Raw genomic sequence first — 17,721 nt, 5'->3', positions numbered from 1 at the left:
GAAAAGGTTAATGAGGAGGGGGTGCGGTGCACGCTGCATGTGCAACTGTACAATCAACAGCTGTCACCTCCAGTGGATAAAAATGTCCAGAAAACACTAAATTTGTGGGTTTAGGGTCGACTGGTATTTGTGTTTTTAATGCAAAATACTTAGCAGGAGCATACATGCTAACCACAGTTAGCTTTTTCTTTAATGTAGGGGTAGTGGGTTTTGTGTGTGTGTGTGTGTGTGTGTGTGTGTGTGTGTGTGTGTGTGTGTGTGTGTGTGTGTGTGTGTGTGTGGAGGGGCGGGGTCCATGCCATAATACCCTCCTTAAATAGTGGTTCACCCCAATCTCATCAATCCACTCATTTCTGAAAGTGAACAATTAATTTCTGTTCACTGAGTTCAGCTAAGAAATCTCTGCATCGGAGATATTTGGCGGTGCGTCTCGTGTCCCGTTTTTTCCGTCTCTGTCTGTACCCTGCAGGTAAGCCTTTCCCATTGGCATCACGAGACCTTTCCGTGGAGAATTCACGCAGAAGAGTTGGATTTATGAATTGGACTGAATTAAGGCGTCACATTGCACATAACCTGTTTTTATCGACCTTTTAGAATTAAACCTGATTGTAGAATCTCCTTCGAATGTCGACTCCCGTCATCTGTTACAGCCCTTTGTATTCAAAGTGACGGGCACACAAGCAGGCTGTAATATTACCTCTTCCACAGCGCGGCCCAGCACTGAATGATCGTGCACGGCTAACGCATCATCCTCCGAGCTCATGCAGTCGTCCTGTGAAGGAGCAGAACGCAACCCGGATTAGCAAAGTCAAATGGCACTGATGAACCATTATTCATATTTCATGAGCAACAACTGCGTTTATGTACTTTATCTGTGTGTACTTTCATGTCACATCGACTCTGAAGATCAGCTCCGCTCTCCTCTTCGACAAAGGTGGCGACAGGGCCGCCGCTGTCCTCCTATTGGATCATCAGCATCATAATTAATGATTTAAATAAGCTCTGTCAGGAACAAGAGCACAGTTAGTTTCACCTTCAAGAACCGCTGTTTTGAGGCATCTTTAATGTCCCCAAGTTTAGCCACCTTTGGATTATTTAAGTTTGAGGTGATGGTCCTTTTTTGTGGGCTATATGTTACTTAGATCGACTTAAATGCCAAATCTTTGGGAAAACCAAAGTGTTACAAATTGCTTTACCCAAAAATTGGTCACAAAAATGGATGTTAGGTCATTTCCACAGTTACTGTGTCTAAAACTAGTAGGAAAAAGCTGACGGATGCATAAAACTCATTAAATGTTCTGCAATTCATAATTCAATTAGGTTTTTTTTAATTATAATTTCATGATTGCCTGATTGTCACCAACTGGAACTGACTGACTGATGTTAGCATTATGACATTATGTCTATATGGCATATTAAAGACAACACTAACCGCAGTCAAGGCTAACAGCAGTTGAACGAACCATTAGTCATCGTGGGAATGAACTACAACACTAACTGCAAAAAAAACCCCAAAAAACCTAGAATGAACCCTGATTACCACTAACTGCAGTGATAACTATTAACCATTTACTGACTGCTGGTGTTAATCACAATTATGCTGCAAAATCACATTTTGATGGCAGATGTTGAGCTTGACGTTCCATCATTTTCGATGAGCGAGCAACAAAAAATTCCGCCACTTGCGGCGGTGAGAACAGCCATCGCACACGTGACTGGACCTACCAGTTGAAGCAACAGTCAGCTTTCAGGTTGTTACTATAATGTGAAAACCGATTTGACGGATTCCTACCATCAACCTGTGAATGCAGCATTCGTGTTACGGTGACGCTGACCAACTATAATCTGTTTGTATGAAATAATTAAGTGAATTTGTACCTCAGTGTGGAGCTCCTCCCTGTCCTCCTCCTCCTCCCTCACTGGTCCCACAGCCATGTGGTCCAGCGCCTCCGTGCTCCTGTTCCGAACAGTCACAACACACTATAACAAACTGCGGCTCTGCTGACTGACGGTTTGCGTGTGCTGATCACAGGCGGAAGGTCAGATGAATAATTGGGAGAAGATTAAAAAGTCTGAGCCTCATTCATGGTTCTCTCCCTCTTTTGCATGTCAAATGTATTGTTTATTTATTTATTTTATTGGGGGGGGGGGGGGTTAAATTCCTTTTGATAAAACTCATTATTCTCTTAATTACACGCAGCATGTTGGAATATGAAGTGTCAAGTTGTCATCAGTTGAAATGCAATGGCTCCCTCTACTGGATTTGCAGTCTCATTACAATATGTTTGAATTTTCTCAAGTCGGTTTAAATGTATTTTATTTGGTGCCAGCAAGTATTTTATCTACCTGACAAAGACGATCTTGACTTTTGACGGTGTGCTCTTAATGATGGCTGAGGCGTTTTGATGACTGTGTCCGTAGAGGACGTGCCCATTGATCTGACAGAATCACCAAAAAACAAATCATCACTCAGAACAGACGTCATAAAAGCATCACAGGAGACTAAATGTTCCATTTCTAGACTATTATGACCAAAGCACAATCAAACATGGCCGACCTCCAGCAGCTCGTCCCCCAACACCATGCGTCTGTCCCTTCCAGCCGCCCCGCTGGGGTCGATTCCCACCACGAAGACGCTCATGCGAGAACGATCCCTGTTCCCGGCCAGGCTGAGGCCCAGGCCCATCTGGCCTTTCTCCAGCTCGATCATGTGCAGGTCGCCAGGGAGGTTTCCGTAGCGCTGGATTATGTCCTCTGAAAGGTGCACAGACTTTATTTATTCTTACAATCGCAAGAGAGAAGAGTCCCACATTTGTTCAGAGTGCACTGCTTTAATGTTCTCCTCCAAATATCTTCTGGATTTGTGTAACTACATCTGTCACACAGCCAGCTGCCGTCTCTGCTGTGTTCGATACCCAACATTAAGTCCAGTGTTGCTCTGTTCAAACCCTCAGTTTGCTCCAAACTCCTCTCAACCATCCCAGATGATGTGAGTTCAGTGTGGAGGCCCTCTAGTGGCACTCTGGTGTTAATGCATGCCCAATATTTTCACGGGAAGTTCAGTGAGCTCACCCCAGCTGTCGCCAGACTCATCCTGCACCTCCTCGTTCCCCTCCTCCGCCCCAGCTGGTCTGCCAGGAGTCTCCGTCAGCGTATCTGTATCCGTCTCTCCCACGTGGGGCACCACTGGCAGGAGGAGGGCGGGGCTGACGGGGGCCACCTTCACTGCCTCCCACTTCGCCGGCTGGCGCACCACAAGAGTAGGCGGATTAGCAAAAGGTAAAGAGTTTTTGTCTTTGCATGGAGCTTGAATAGAATGAACTGTCAGCTTTTAGGCTGATTAATGCTTCTGCCTTAAATCTGCAGCGCTCGTGTAAAAAGTGACTAGTAACACATCAGGTGAGATATTTTACTTATTGATTAGTTACTCTTTAGCCAGTGTGGCGAAGCCGCACACATTTCCACCACAGAATAAAACTAATTTACCACAATTATTGCTACTTGTCTTCTCTTGCAAACGCTTGACCCTAATATTGAATGCGGTTTGCATCCAAGGAGGTTTCCGGTTCGAGGCTGCTGTGTCTCATTCTCCGTGGAAACGTGGAGTCGCATCGGCAAAAACGTGGGAAGCCAAAATAAATGAGTTTTAATAAACGGGCTGCTGCAACTGATGCAGAAGAATAAATCAGTGTTTAGGTTGCTAAATAATTTATTGGTTATGTCTTAATGGTTCCATGCAGGACAGAATCAAAACTAAATCAGTCGGCATATTAGGCGACCGATATAACCCCCACCCCCCCACCCACCCCCCAAAAAAAACCCTCACACAGACTGTCAGTATTGAATGGAATTATTTTGCTGTTAAGTTGTACGATATCATCAAATATTCACCTACGACATGTGTCAACTTACCTGAAAATTAAGAACAGCATAGTCATGTCCGACACTGATTTGCTTTAACATACTCTATTGGCCTGAATATAAGATTTTTTTTTTTTCGTGGAAATGCATCTGAAAAATATGAGGTCATCTTATACAACTCCAAATCAAAAAAAGTTGGGATGGTATGGAAAATGCAGTAAAACAAAAAAAAAAAAACAATAAAAATTCTCTGCATATTCTCTATAGGGGACAGGTCAGGGCTGCAGGTAGAAATGTTGACTTCAAGACAACATTCTTTCCAGTGACATCCATCCATGCATATTTTTTTTTCCAACAACACTGCAAAGGCACGTTCTGCACACATTACAAAGGCATGGCTGTGGAAGAAGAGGGTGTGGATACTGGACTTAGTGTCTTAATCAGGGCCTTCTTATATTTTGGCCAATGCAGTATTAGCAGCCTGTCTACAATACCAGTCATTGGATTAATACTGAACTGATTGCAGTTTAGAGTGAAGTGACACAAAGACAAAAGGAGATGTGATTGGACAGAGACACACGAGGGAATACAGATGTTAGCACACGTACACATGTACAGCATGTTGGAATGGAGGAAGACGGGTCAGCTGGGAATTTTCTGAACATCAATCATTTGTAACTCAACTTTAAATATCTTTAATGTGCAAGGTGCTTGGAAAAAATTAATAAATAGGATAAAGTTCACAGCTTTGGAACAGTCTTTCCTGCTGCTTTCCTCTGAGTCCAGCTTGTCAGCTTTCTGGTGCAGGCACCCCTGCAGTTCATTTAAAGCCACTTTCAGATCATATCATCTCAGCACCTCCCCTGGCAGATCATCAGTGGAAGACACTTTCTGAAAACCTCACGTTATTTTCAGAAATGTGGATGGACTCAATGGCCACGGATGTTTCAGACAAGGATATTTTGGCTCTAGAACGTTTCAACCTTGGTAATTTTCAGTGAGGACATTCCAGACAGACAGAGGATGTTCAGGGTGGAATATAAGATCTGCCTCCTGACCTATCAGTGCGTCTACGGTGGTGCACCAGCGTACCTCAAAGAACTTCTGTCCCCCCATGAGCCCATGAGACGCCTCCGCTCAACAACAGTCACCTCCTCCAGGTCCCCAAAACCAAGCTCCACACAATGGGGGACAGAGCCTTTCAGGCCGCAGCACCATGCCTGTGGAATGCCCTGCCCATCCACCTGAGGGCGCCACAGTCAGTGGATTCTTTTAAATCAAATCTTAAAACGTTTTTATTTCAGAAAGCTTATGAATTATAGTTGCTAATTTTAACTGATTTTTAATTGATCTTGTTTTATTTTTATTGTTGTTGATTGTTGTTTTATGCTTTTTGTTTAACCTCTGTGGCACTTTGAGATTTGTTTACAAATGTAAAGTGCAATATAAATAAAATGTATTATTATTATTATGTTATGGTGATGAAAGTTTCAGCCTGAGGATGTTTCAGCCACAAAAGTTTTGGACTAGGATATTCTGGCCCAGGGATGTTCAGGTGACAGACATTTCAACCCAAGGACAATTCAACTTGAGGAACTTTTCTGCTGCATACGTTTTGGACTTGGGCATTTCAGCCTTAGGACATTTGGACTTGAGGAACCCTTCTGCCCCATACGTTTTGGACTCAGGCATTTCAGTCTAAGGACATCTGGACTTGAGGAACCTTTTCACCCCATACGTTATGGACTCGGGCATTTCAGCCCAAGGACATTTCGGTCATGAGATGTTTCAGACATTCTGGACCTAGGATGTTCTCGGATACTAATAGAGTTTCAGTCAGGTTTTAGAATTCATCACAGTACAGAAACAGCATTAGTGAAGGTTACAAATGATCTTCTTATGGCCTCGGACAGTGGACTCATCTCTGTGCTTGTTCTGTTAGACCTCAGTGCTGCTTTTGATACTGTTGACCATAAAATTTTATTACAGAGATTAGAGCATGCCATAGGTATTAAAGGCACTGCGCTGCGTTGGTTTGAATCATATTTGTCTAATAGATTACAATTTGTTCATGTAAATGGGGAATCTTCTTCACAGACTAAAGTTAATTATGGAGTTCCACAAGGTTCTGTGCTAGGACCAATTTTATTCACTTTATACATGCTTCCCTTAGGCAGTATTATTAGACGGTATTGCTTAAATTTTCATTGTTACGCAGATGATACCCAGCTTTATCTATCCATGAAGCCAGAGGACACACACCAATTAGCTAAACTGCAGGATTGTCTTACAGACATAAAGACATGGATGACCTCTAATTTCCTGCTTTTAAACTCAGATAAAACTGAAGTTATTGTACTTGGCCCCACAAATCTTAGAAACATGGTGTCTAACCAGATCCTTACTCTGGATGGCATTACCCTGACCTCTAGTAATACTGTGAGAAATCTTGGAGTCATTTTTGATCAGGATATGTCATTCAAAGCGCATATTAAACAAATATGTAGGACTGCTTTTTTGCATTTACGCAATATCTCTAAAATCAGAAAGGTCTTGTCTCAGAGTGATGCTGAAAAACTAATTCATGCATTTATTTCCTCTAGGCTGGACTATTGTAATTCATTATTATCAGGTTGTCCTAAAAGTTCCCTAAAAAGCCTTCAGTTAATTCAAAATGCTGCAGCTAGAGTACTGACGGGGACTAGAAGGAGAGAGCATATCTCACCCATATTGGCCTCTCTTCATTGGCTTCCTGTTAATTCTAGAATAGAATTTAAAATTCTTCTTCTTACTTATAAGGTTTTGAATAATCAGGTCCCATCTTATCTTAGGGACCTCGTAGTACCATATCACCCCAATAGAGCGCTTCGCTCTCAGACTGCAGGCTTACTTGTAGTTCCTAGGGTTTGTAAGAGTAGAATGGGAGGCAGAGCCTTCAGCTTTCAGGCTCCTCTCCTGTGGAACCAGCTCCCAATTCAGATCAGGGAGACAGACACCCTCTCTACTTTTAAGATTAGGCTTAAAACTTTCCTTTTTGCTAAAGCTTATAGTTAGGGCTGGATCAGGTGACCCTAAACCATCCCTTAGTTATGCTGCTATAGACGTAGACTGCTGGGGGGTTCCCATGATGCACTGTTTCTTTCTCTTTTTGCTCTGTATGCACCACTCTGCATTTAATCATTAGTGATCGATCTCTGCTCCCCTCCACAGCATGTCTTTTTCCTGGTTCTCTCCCTCAGCCCCAACCAGTCCCAGCAGAAGACTGCCCCTCCCTGAGCCTGGTTCTGCTGGAGGTTTCTTCCTGTTAAAAGGGAGTTTTTCCTTCCCACTGTAGCCAAGTGCTTGCTCACAGGGGGTCGTTTTGACCGTTGGGGTTTTACATAATTATTGCCTTACAATATAAAGCGCCTTGGGGCAACTGTTTGTTGTGATTTGGCGCTATATAAAAAAAATTGACTGATTGATTGATTGATACTATAGCCCTTGGACTTTTCAGTTACAGACATTTTGGACAAGGACATGCGGGCCCTGAGATGTTTCATTATAAATGTTTTGAATGGAGGCCATTTTGAGGATGGACATTCCCAGCTAGGGCATTTTGGTCTGAGAATGTTATGGCCACATATGTTTGATTCCAGGACATTTCAGTCTAGGACATTCCAGCTCTAGTGCTGATACATACTGATAAATACAGTCGGACATTCAAACATACCAGATATGAAGTAATATCTTTTATCTTTATTTTACAATATTTTGGTCAAACTATAGTTCCACTGCTCTTCAACCAAATGGGTAGCGTTACAGCTCATTAAGGGTGTGAAAAGTATAATTTCTGGTTGTCCATTTTGTGGAAATCTTTTTAGCTAAAACATCCCAAACTGGAATGTCCTACACTCCCTGAAAAATATTTGACTATTCCTCCTCCACTTGCTCAATACAGGGACGCTACCGGTTTTGCTGTCGTTTCCCCCTTGGAAATTAAATTTATGTGTCATCCCGCCGTCTTCATCCATATACTGAATAAACAAGCCGTAATTTGATACAGTTGCTGTCACTTATCTGTACAAGCATACGCAGAGGGAAATGTGGTGGAAAGCACAACATGGGGACCCACAAACCTTAAACGGGGTAGGAGTGAAAGGGTTAGTTGGGGAGAGTCGGAAGAAAAGTCTACTGTGACTGTCACCCCCCTACGGAGAAGAAACAAAGGGTAACAACTTTAGAAGACAACACATTTCTGGCTGTCCATCCAACTGGAAACATTCTTCTAATAAAAATCAAACCTGTTGTGCGCTGACTTCCAGAAGAAGGTACGACAAACACAGGGCAGTGACGGACGCTGCCACACTCACCTTCTCCTGCTCGTCCCTGCTTCGCGCTGCAGCTCTGTCCTCACCGGGCTCCGCTATCAATGACTGCTGTGTACAAAACAGACGTGAAGGTTAATCACGCTGCCACAGACAGTCAGAATAATGAATTTCACATTAATTTGTGTCACGTATGAAGAGCAAATTCATAATATTCACTTCAATGTCAGCGTGCATTGAAAGCTACTGCATCATGCTGCGATGTCGTGCACGCACAGTAATCCCATAAATATTAATGGGGTCGTACAGTATTCAGAATGACTAAAACAAGTTTCTTGCATGATATGCTGTCCAATGAAACGGCATCTGGTTGGAAATCTGTACCCCGGCTGGAGAAGTCTTTTTAATAAAAGAAAGTTTTGCCTTGTTTTCTTCACGACTGATCCAATCTCATCTGAATCTCAGCAAAAAATCAAACCAAGAACGCACCCCCCCCCCGCACACACACACACACACACACACACACACACACACACACACACACACACACACACACACACACACACACACACACACAGAAAGCATGCCAAAACATTACTGTGTAGCTTGGAAAGGTTTTCCCAGCAGTACTTTTCCATCATTTATCTCCAGTGAAGGAAGAAATTTGCCAAAAACTGGCACAGTAAAAAAATAATGTACTTTTGTGCTGCACATAATGAACACACAAAATCGGGTTTGTGTTTTATAAAGGCACTGAGACATTTGGGAACATAATTCATGGATAATTTGTCAGAAAAATAGGCCTCAGAGCTGAGATTGAAGCTGAATAAAATGTTCTCAGAGGGGACAGAATTATTATTTCATTTTTTGCAACAATGGAATACAGAAAATCTCAACTCACTAAGGCCGATGCATATTTAAAACAGATTTGCTAGATTTTTCTTTGGGTTTTTTGTCTGTTTTGTGTGGAGGGAATCTGTCATTATTATTATTATCATCATTATTGTTAGAGAATGAGAAAAGTAGCCTGTATAAATGTTATCAAATAATCTAGCAAATAACATAAAATGTCAATTATCTAAATCACTGGTCATCATAGTTTTCTGGAGCCATAACAGACAGATTATTCCGAGGCCTTTCCAAAGCAAATCTTTTGTGTCTCCAAATTAAACAGAGAAATGGGATGAACTTTGATACATCAAACCAAAACATCAACAAAATGTATTTTGTTGATGTAATATCCCGTTGACCTGCTGAACACCTGCCATCAGTTGGACTTGCCTAGGCTTGTTGCAAGGAATAATCTTTTCATCACATGCACGATGGACATTAGGAGCAGGTGTGGTTGAAGTTGTACATAGGTTTAAATTCCCAAACCTGCTTGTCTCTGATTTGACAACATTAAATCCACTTGTAACCAGTAAAAACAAGAGCAAACTGAGATTCCTGATATAATCCAATCCAGATCTGGATCACCTCCAAAATTACGTGGAGGCTTCCATACTCTGATATCTATCTGTGGTGCAACTTTGGTGAGAATCTGTGAAGTAGTTTTGTCGTAATCCTTCAAAGCCTATATAAAGTGAAATCTTGATCCAGAATCGGGATCCGGATCACCTCCAAAATTTAGTGAGGTCTTCCATGCCCTAATATCTATCTGTAGTGCAAATTTGGTGAGAATCCATGCAGTAGTTTTGACATGATCCAGCTACCGGACAGACAAATACATATACGCCGATGATCTTATTACGTCCTTGGCAGATGCAATAAGATCTTCACACCAGACAAATTTGGTGAGAATCCGTGAAGTAGTTTTTTTAATGTAATCCTTCAAAGCCCATATAAAGTGAAATCTTGATCCAAAATCTGGATCTTGATCACCTCCAAAATTTAATTAAATCTTCCATGCCCTCATATCTATCTGTGGTAAACATTTCATCAAAATCCATGCAGTAGTTTTGGCGTAATTCAGCTACCACACAGACAAATAAATACATATACGCTGATGATCTTATTACATCCTTGGCAGACAGAAAAAGATCTTCACACCAGACAACATGCCCTCATTCTTTTTGAGGAGGAGTTATCAACATTCCACAGGATGGCAAAATCATGTGGTGTTGATAAAACTTAAACACTAAAAGCAATGACACAGACATGACAGAAGTGAAATTTAGTGAAGAAAAAGTGCGAGCTGTTATTTTTAAGGAACATTAATCAAAGTAAAATATTATGAAGTTCTGTAAGCAAAGAGAATATTTTTTTAAATCAGATTTTGAGGTGCAACTTTTTCACATTCAAGCTGGTTTAGATCACTTTGAAACACCTTTTAAAAAAGTGGACTTCGTCCTTTGTGTCGCTTTAGTCTAAAATTAATTGTCCTGAAGCTCAAACAAGACAAAATTTCAATGTCTGTTATCTTATTTATTTATTTTTCTTCTGGATGCCTAAATTAATTGGCACGTTTCAGCACTAATGCAAAGTGTTTTGCCAAAGTGTGCAGAAGTCAGAGGAGCAGAGGTGGAGTTACAGACACACAAAGGGACAGGAACGGACACGCGCAGCTTTCTAACCTGAGGGAGGGTGCGTGCTAAGGAGGTTTGATTAGTGCGGCAAAGGCTCCACCCACGGCGGCTGGTTAGCTGCAGAAAGGGAACGGGTGGCTTCTACAAGCAACACACACACAGGACGGAACGCAGACTGAGTGAGACGGCTGAACATCTGGATCAGAGGGTGTGGAGGAGAGGAGGCGGTTAAAGTGTGCAGGACAGAAACACCTCAGGTTTTATTTAAATGAGGAAATGTTGAGCCTCTTGTTACGTGAGGCTTGTTTCTTTGTTTGTTCCACTCTGTAGATGAAATCTGACTTGTCTTCTGACAAGCTATCCAGCCGTGATTTGCTCATTTACTTTTCTCTTGTCTAGTTGATAATTGCTGCCTGGAAATGAGGCTATGGTGCAATTTCAAAATGTCTGTAGATAAATTGCATTAAGCGTCTTGTCTGAATTCGTACTGAATGTCAGCATTACAGCTTTTTTTAAGTTATCGGCTGTAATAAAATAAATTTCACTGCTTACTCATGATTAGAAGCATGACTGAGTCGTGCGACTGTCACTTAATGTGACAGCAGATAGACTATACTGCCTGCATACTAAAATCACCCCCCGCCCCCCGCCCGCCTTCCTGGAAGGAATTTTCACATCGGTACACACGATATGTGCACGTCAACGTCAAAAGACAGAGTTTGAAAGAAGGACTCAAGTGTGCGAGAGAGAAAAGCAGAACAGATAACGGTGCAAAGGCTCGGTGTGGCAGAGATAAGACAAGTGCAGAAAGATGGATTACCCCGAGGCGCGCGTTTGAAAGCGGCGCCGCGCTTCTCGACAGCGGACAATGGAGTGGGTGGAAAAAGTGACTCAGGCTGAAAAGGCAGCGTGGAAGAAGACAGGTGGAGGGTTGAAGCGACTCCGAATGTAAGAACAGTTAAAAATAATCCTTTATGAATGGGGAAGGAGCGGGTTAGCAAGTAAAACTAGTCATTTGGCTACATTTGGCGAAGACGAATATCACGTAGATAGCCATCTAATCTTATAAAATCAAAGCTTTAGTGACATTAAAAACTGTCAGTTGTGTCTTTTGCATGAGTACAAATACACTTTATGAAACTTAGTGTACGGTATTAGTATCTGTCAGCTGTGCGAGCTTAATACTCTCTATGCAACCTCATGACGACAGCTATCATAACGAAGACCCATCATAGATCTCCAAAAACAGATTACTATAAAAAAAAGGGGGGGGTACACTTTTTTGACGTTTAACACAAGATGTGTTAAACAGTGTGACGATGTCATGGTGCATCTTGCTGAGTCAGGGTAAATCTTGGCGGTTGCATTCATGCCAACAAGATGCTGATTTGAGTGGAACACAAAGCCCACCAGACATAGCTAGCACCTGGTCAAGATCACGTGACAGGAGTCATCTGCAGTCCATCATTTATCACATTTGTCTGTTCGAGATGAAAAATATGTAGTACGCCCTATTTATATGTTTTGGTGTACTTTCACCCGTGATGCTAATATGTGACTATGTTGTTGCAATGTCTTGTCATCATCTCTACAGATCATTCTGTCATTGTAAGGTATTCATGACATTATTTATCGATGCAACAATTCCTGATGATCCTTGCTGACGTTTTGTCGGGTGTAGCTGAGGTCTTGATGGTGTCTTGCAACACTGCTGCCCTGCAGCAACAGTGTTGTGTTGGTGTCATGATGGCGCAGTGGGCAGGGCACGGTTCATACCAGAAGGTCAAGAACCATTGTAAACTACAGTTTACGGTTGTTTGGTTTCTAAAGCTGCACAGTTTGTGAAAGTGGAAACCCACTTTAATTTGGAGTCGACTGTAACAGTCAGTCTTACAAACACGTTCCCTTCATAGAAATTTATTTTCAGGCTCGCAGCTGTGCTAGCTCGATTAGCAAGTACCTGGGTAGTTTTTGACCAAATGATATATACTGTGTTTTATGAAGTATAAGTCACACTTATTTCTGTATTATCAGCTCTTTAATTTAGGATTTTTGTGCATTGTTGTTGTGCACATTTTATTCATGTCCTTTATGCTTTCGTTATTGGAGTTGAATTTACTGCTTTGATTCCTGGGGAAGCCCTTTACAAATAGTTGTTTTAATTATTAATATTTTGAAAGTGTGATTTTATTTATTTTTGTATTTGTATATTTTTTAATAAGTCACAGGACCTACCAAACTAGCAAAAAACAAAACAAATAAAAAATACCTTATATTCCAGCACCAATTTGTACAAAAAAATGCTTTAAATACATAAAAATAATTTCTAAGATGTCCTTACATAACCATTTAGCATCCAAATATCAGTCAGCTGTCACGAATGGACCTTACATATTGTGTGAAGAAATGTTTGTGGCCCCTTGAGTGTTTATACAATTGTTTGTGACATTGTTTTGTTTATATATATATATATATATATATATATATATATATATATATATATATATATATATATATATATATATATATATATATATAATTCTGGCTCCTTTGAACTAAAATTTCTAGAATTATGCTGTGTGAACTCACAGTGAAATCAAATCCCCACAACATGACAAATTTAGTGTTTATTATTGTAAAAAAAACAAACATTTTTTAAGGTCAGTTAAACTGTGTTCAGTGTCATCGTGCAAGTATTTCACAATCAGAACATAATTTATTGCCAAGTAAGTTCACACATACAAGTAATTTGATCTGGTGTTATTGGTTCATAAAGAAAAAGAAAAGAAACACTTCTGTAAGAAGTAAGAGTCAAACAGGCAAAACTATAATCACTGTTAAATAAATACTAGACCGTAATGAAATAGGACTGTGCAAATCGTGTAAGAAAAAAAAAAACACCCCTCCTCGTGCCCTCGCTCCGTTTATGTATAAAATTACATTATGAGCCGCTGCGAGGCTTAATGAGTGTCAGAAATCTGAGGAAAGCATGTGGGAATATGTGACAGATAACAATGCATGAAAAGTGAGTGACTGCGAGAGATCAGACGCTGGAAGCGAGCCAGCAGCAGCCCCAGCAGGAAACTACTTAGTCAGGCTTTGAAGCCTGAGGGCACTTTCAAACAAAAACACACGCTCGCTGATGTGTTCGTTTTTAAATCAGTGTCACACTTAAAGGTTAACCGTACCAATGTATTTAATAAGCTGCAAAAGGTTTATTGTCAGTCATAAAACAGATCCAAAAACTACTTTCTTTGTTCACTAAAAGCAAATGTGTTGTATGCTGTTGATTTTTAAACTGAAAGTGCCCTCAGTGTGTGGACATTACGAGGTGGACTCGCGTAACGTCACATGGTTACCCTTGGCCTGTAGACGATACTTTGGACCACGAAGGAGACGGGGTTTCCTGCCCTGCGTATGGCCTCCACTGCCTCCTCGTGACTGGCGTCCCTCAGGTCTGTGCCGTCCACCTGAGAGAGACACACACAGGTCGGAGGATTTCAGAATTTATTCCAGGCGTGCGCACTTGGAAAGTGACCGACTCGTGCATGTTCCCTCACCTCTACAATGCGGTCTCCAGTCTTCAGGGTGCCGTTGTGTCCGGCGGGACTGTCGTCAAGAATGTGTTTGATAAAAATGCCCCTCATCACCTCGCCGTTGCTCAGCCGGCTGCCCATCCCTCGGCCCCCGACGATACTGATACCCAGAGACTTCCCCGGCTCCCTGAAGAGCTCCACTCTGAGGAGGACACCCTCATTAAAGTTTCAGATTTTTACTTTTTCCACTTCAAAGTTGTACTCTTCATAGTGATTTTGACAGTGCTGGATTTTAATAGTTTTTTTTTTTATCTTAATTTTTAAATCAGAGTATTTAAATAAAGTATTTTAGAGTCTCTGAATTGGATGAACTCACTTTCGTGGTTGTTGCCAGTTGCTGTAGGCGCTCTCCTCTCCTTCTCCATCTTCTCGTTCAGGGAGGTTTGAAGTGTCTCTAACAAAATTAGAAGAGAAAAGATAAATTATTCCAAAGAATTTATTCCCAATGCATACTCTAATGCAGCCACCCGCCCAAATCCAGTATTTCCACATATACAGCATTTTTTGGATTATAAGTACCCCCCCCCCCCCCCCCCTTTTCTTTTTGGGAAGTCCTGCCTTGTTATAATCAAAGAATGCACAAAAAAAATCCAAATGAAAGAGCTCATAATACAGAAAAAACATCAGCCTTGTGTGTTTGTTTTTTTTCTTTGAGCCATTTTTGTATAATACATTCTTGTATGATACCTCAAAATGTTTCTTGCACCATAATCACCTGCTGATTTTGCACTACCAACTACGTCTACTGTCACCTTTTGTGCTTTATTACATGCACAATTGTGCCATTTATCCTGTGCAATTACTTTACCATATCTATACATACGTATACTCACTATCGTCTATTTTTCACATAATCTGTTCACATCAGTATTTATGCAACCACCAGCAAATATCACAATATACTTGAGTCACCTTTCTTTAATGTAAATACTTTTTCTTTACTACTGTACTCTTGCTGCTGCAACATGTGATTTTCCCCACTGTGGGATCAATTAAGTTCACCTTATCTTAACTTTGACAGATGTGAATTATGCAGCAGAGTATAAGTCTATATCAGAAACTTGTAAAAACACTTATACTCCGTGGAATACATTAATTTAATTCCTGTGGCTTGATTTTTACTATTTATATTTTTTTTAAATCTTATACTTTTTAATTTTTTTTTAAAGTATAGCAATACTGAAAATCAAGGATGCTTACTAATTTTTAAAAACCTTTAGCAGTCCACATGCAGTACCTTCACAGACCACCAGGTATCTGTGGCTCAAAGTTATGGAACCATTGCTCTCATGTAATCACTCATTCAGTGTACAAAGTTGTTACAATGTAAAAATATGAATATTTGTCTGTTTTCTTCCACACTGTCTGGCTACCAGCCCTGTATATCACAGCATGTTTTTAGGTTACATTTTTTTGTTTTAAATCTTGGGTGGTTGGTTGCCTGTGTGTTGCCATCCAGGACCCAAGGTGGTGGTGTGGATGTGGTAAAGTGGTGCACCAGCTATGCTCCCAGCCTTGACTTGGGTGGTGGTTACTTAGTTATAGAACAACCTATAAACCAGTTTTTATTAAATCTGGTATAGCGGCAGTGCCGAGAGAGAAACAATTGAACATAGTGTTTTTAATTATACGTGAGGTTGGATTGGCCGTATTGTTGTACATAGATCTAGTGAAAACAAGTTGTTGCTTTTACATCACAACAAAGTGTGGTGGCATACTTGACAGCCGCAATCGCTTCGCCGTATACGTCAGCCCGATTCTGCTCCACAACGGCCTTGTACTCATCCAGATACTCTGCTGGGACATACGTGATGCTGAACACACAAACAGAAACACATGCACACAAAAGTCAAAAGGTATCTCAAATCAAATATTTTCTAACCTTTAAAAAATGTGCACTCATTTCTTGAAATTCAATTCTTACTTCAAATGCATGACTCAAACGGGAGTCAGTGAGAACTGATTTATCAACACTTATTCACACGTGTTTGTAACAGCGACATGGTAAAAAAAAAAGAAAGTGTGAAGGCACGTCTTACTAATTCACATGTGGCTTGGAAACAGAATGAACCAAAAGCGAGCTGACTAACTACGACATCCAGAGCAGTTTCTAAACAATCCAGGCTAACGTGTGTGTGACGTGGGTGTGAACGTGCAAGTGAAGCCGACAGTTGACCAGCGACTGGATTAATGTGGGCTTTCGACACAGTGACAGGAAGTCGGAAAGGATGGACGAAGAGACGTATCAGTCAGTGTGTGAAGAACATCACAACATGCAGCGTTAGCTGTCGCCACCCCGAAAAACGGTCGTGCAAAATGGTGAATTATCACAACTACTAAGAAGACAGAGAACCAGAGAAACAAACTTGACTGAAAGGGACACGCCTTAATTCTTCATTTGCTAAACATTTCCCCCACATACTTTAGTTGTGTTCTTTCTGAGTTGTTTTTTGTACTTTAAGGAGTGTCCCTTTCCAGAGAGCGAGTGCTGCTGTCATTTAAGGTTTATCCAGACACAAATTTTAACCTTTGACATTAAGATACTGTTTTCTTTCACTGATAGAAAGATCACACTAACATTTCGGGGTATTGCATTATTTAGGATATTCAGCAATACCATCTACCACACCATCATACCATAAGTATTCTGAGCTGGATGGAATATCAAGTTTTTCCTCTGGGTAAAACTTCCCACCCCACAAAAAAGGCCAGCAGCAGACGGAAAGAGTGAGATAACAGAAACCAAAATGGCAGCTTCTTTGGAGAAAACTGCCACTGAGAACGTTAGTCATACTCACACATAAAACAGGCACAGATCGTCCTCAGGTGCACAAGCAGATCTAGAACGTGAAGAGTTGTGGCTTTTATGCACCAGAGCGAACAGACTGTCAAGTTTAGTTAAGCAAGCACAACTTGCAAAATACCACATCCCAATAATTTTTTTACAGTAATATGTCAAAGCACAGGAAGACACTGTTCCGGCTACTGTAGTATACTTTAATTAAATCAGCAAGCAATTTCATCTATTTACTGTATGTCAAAAAAAGTACACAGTTCATAATCGGTGCTTGTTTCTTAATTAAAATGATACTCAGCGTCCCATTTACATCCATTTGGCAGTGTTGAAAGTTTTCCATGAATTCTGGATTTCTGACTGTGCAGCGTGGAAATTTTATACCAGACATTGTTAACATTGTGCGTTTAATTGCTGTTAGACAATATGAAACACTATAATTACCATTGTAGGTTAGCACAGACTGTGCTAACGGTTTGTAGCAGTTGTGGTTAGTGTGCACATGCACAACCACTGCTTGTGCTTCCTGTAATTTGGTCACTCAGCAGTAATACACGCCGATAACTCTTGTTCTAAACAGTGGGCAGAGCAAACCGAAAGCTTCGATATAGCAAATATCGAAGCCGTTAGCTTCGATA

At 41.0% G+C, this 17,721-nt stretch overlaps 1 protein-coding gene across 5 annotated transcripts in view; it reads right to left on the bottom strand.

The window, feature by feature from the left end:
* LOC117504560 (multiple PDZ domain protein) overlaps positions 1 to 17,721 on the bottom strand; it is a 58,634-nt gene that overhangs the window by 10,206 nt on the left and 30,707 nt on the right. The window contains exons 24-37 of one of the 5 annotated variants that reach the window (XM_034164010.1): positions 17,088 to 17,129; positions 16,008 to 16,103; positions 14,606 to 14,683; positions 14,254 to 14,431; positions 14,053 to 14,163; positions 10,742 to 10,834; positions 8,214 to 8,279; positions 7,980 to 8,051; positions 3,073 to 3,244; positions 2,558 to 2,754; positions 2,347 to 2,438; positions 1,879 to 1,957; positions 868 to 960; positions 698 to 772 (exon numbers count right to left, since the gene is read on the bottom strand). In XM_034164010.1, coding sequence (XP_034019901.1) covers positions 698 to 772; positions 868 to 960; positions 1,879 to 1,957; positions 2,347 to 2,438; positions 2,558 to 2,754; positions 3,073 to 3,244; positions 7,980 to 8,051; positions 8,214 to 8,279; positions 10,742 to 10,834; positions 14,053 to 14,163; positions 14,254 to 14,431; positions 14,606 to 14,683; positions 16,008 to 16,103; positions 17,088 to 17,129 — 1,444 coding nt within the window. The remainder of the gene's footprint in view (positions 1 to 697; positions 773 to 867; positions 961 to 1,878; positions 1,958 to 2,346; positions 2,439 to 2,557; positions 2,755 to 3,072; positions 3,245 to 7,979; positions 8,052 to 8,213; positions 8,280 to 10,741; positions 10,835 to 14,052; positions 14,164 to 14,253; positions 14,432 to 14,605; positions 14,684 to 16,007; positions 16,104 to 17,087; positions 17,130 to 17,721) is intronic. The other 4 variants (XM_034164011.1, XM_034164012.1, XM_034164013.1 and 1 more) reach the window with 4 other exon arrangements.

This window comes from Thalassophryne amazonica, chromosome 23 (assembly GCF_902500255.1).
Source record: "Thalassophryne amazonica chromosome 23, fThaAma1.1, whole genome shotgun sequence".
Taxonomy (NCBI): Eukaryota; Metazoa; Chordata; class Actinopteri; order Batrachoidiformes; family Batrachoididae; genus Thalassophryne; species Thalassophryne amazonica.
The sequence above is the reverse complement of the archived record's forward strand: the minus strand, read 5'-3'. Positions and strand labels throughout refer to the sequence as shown.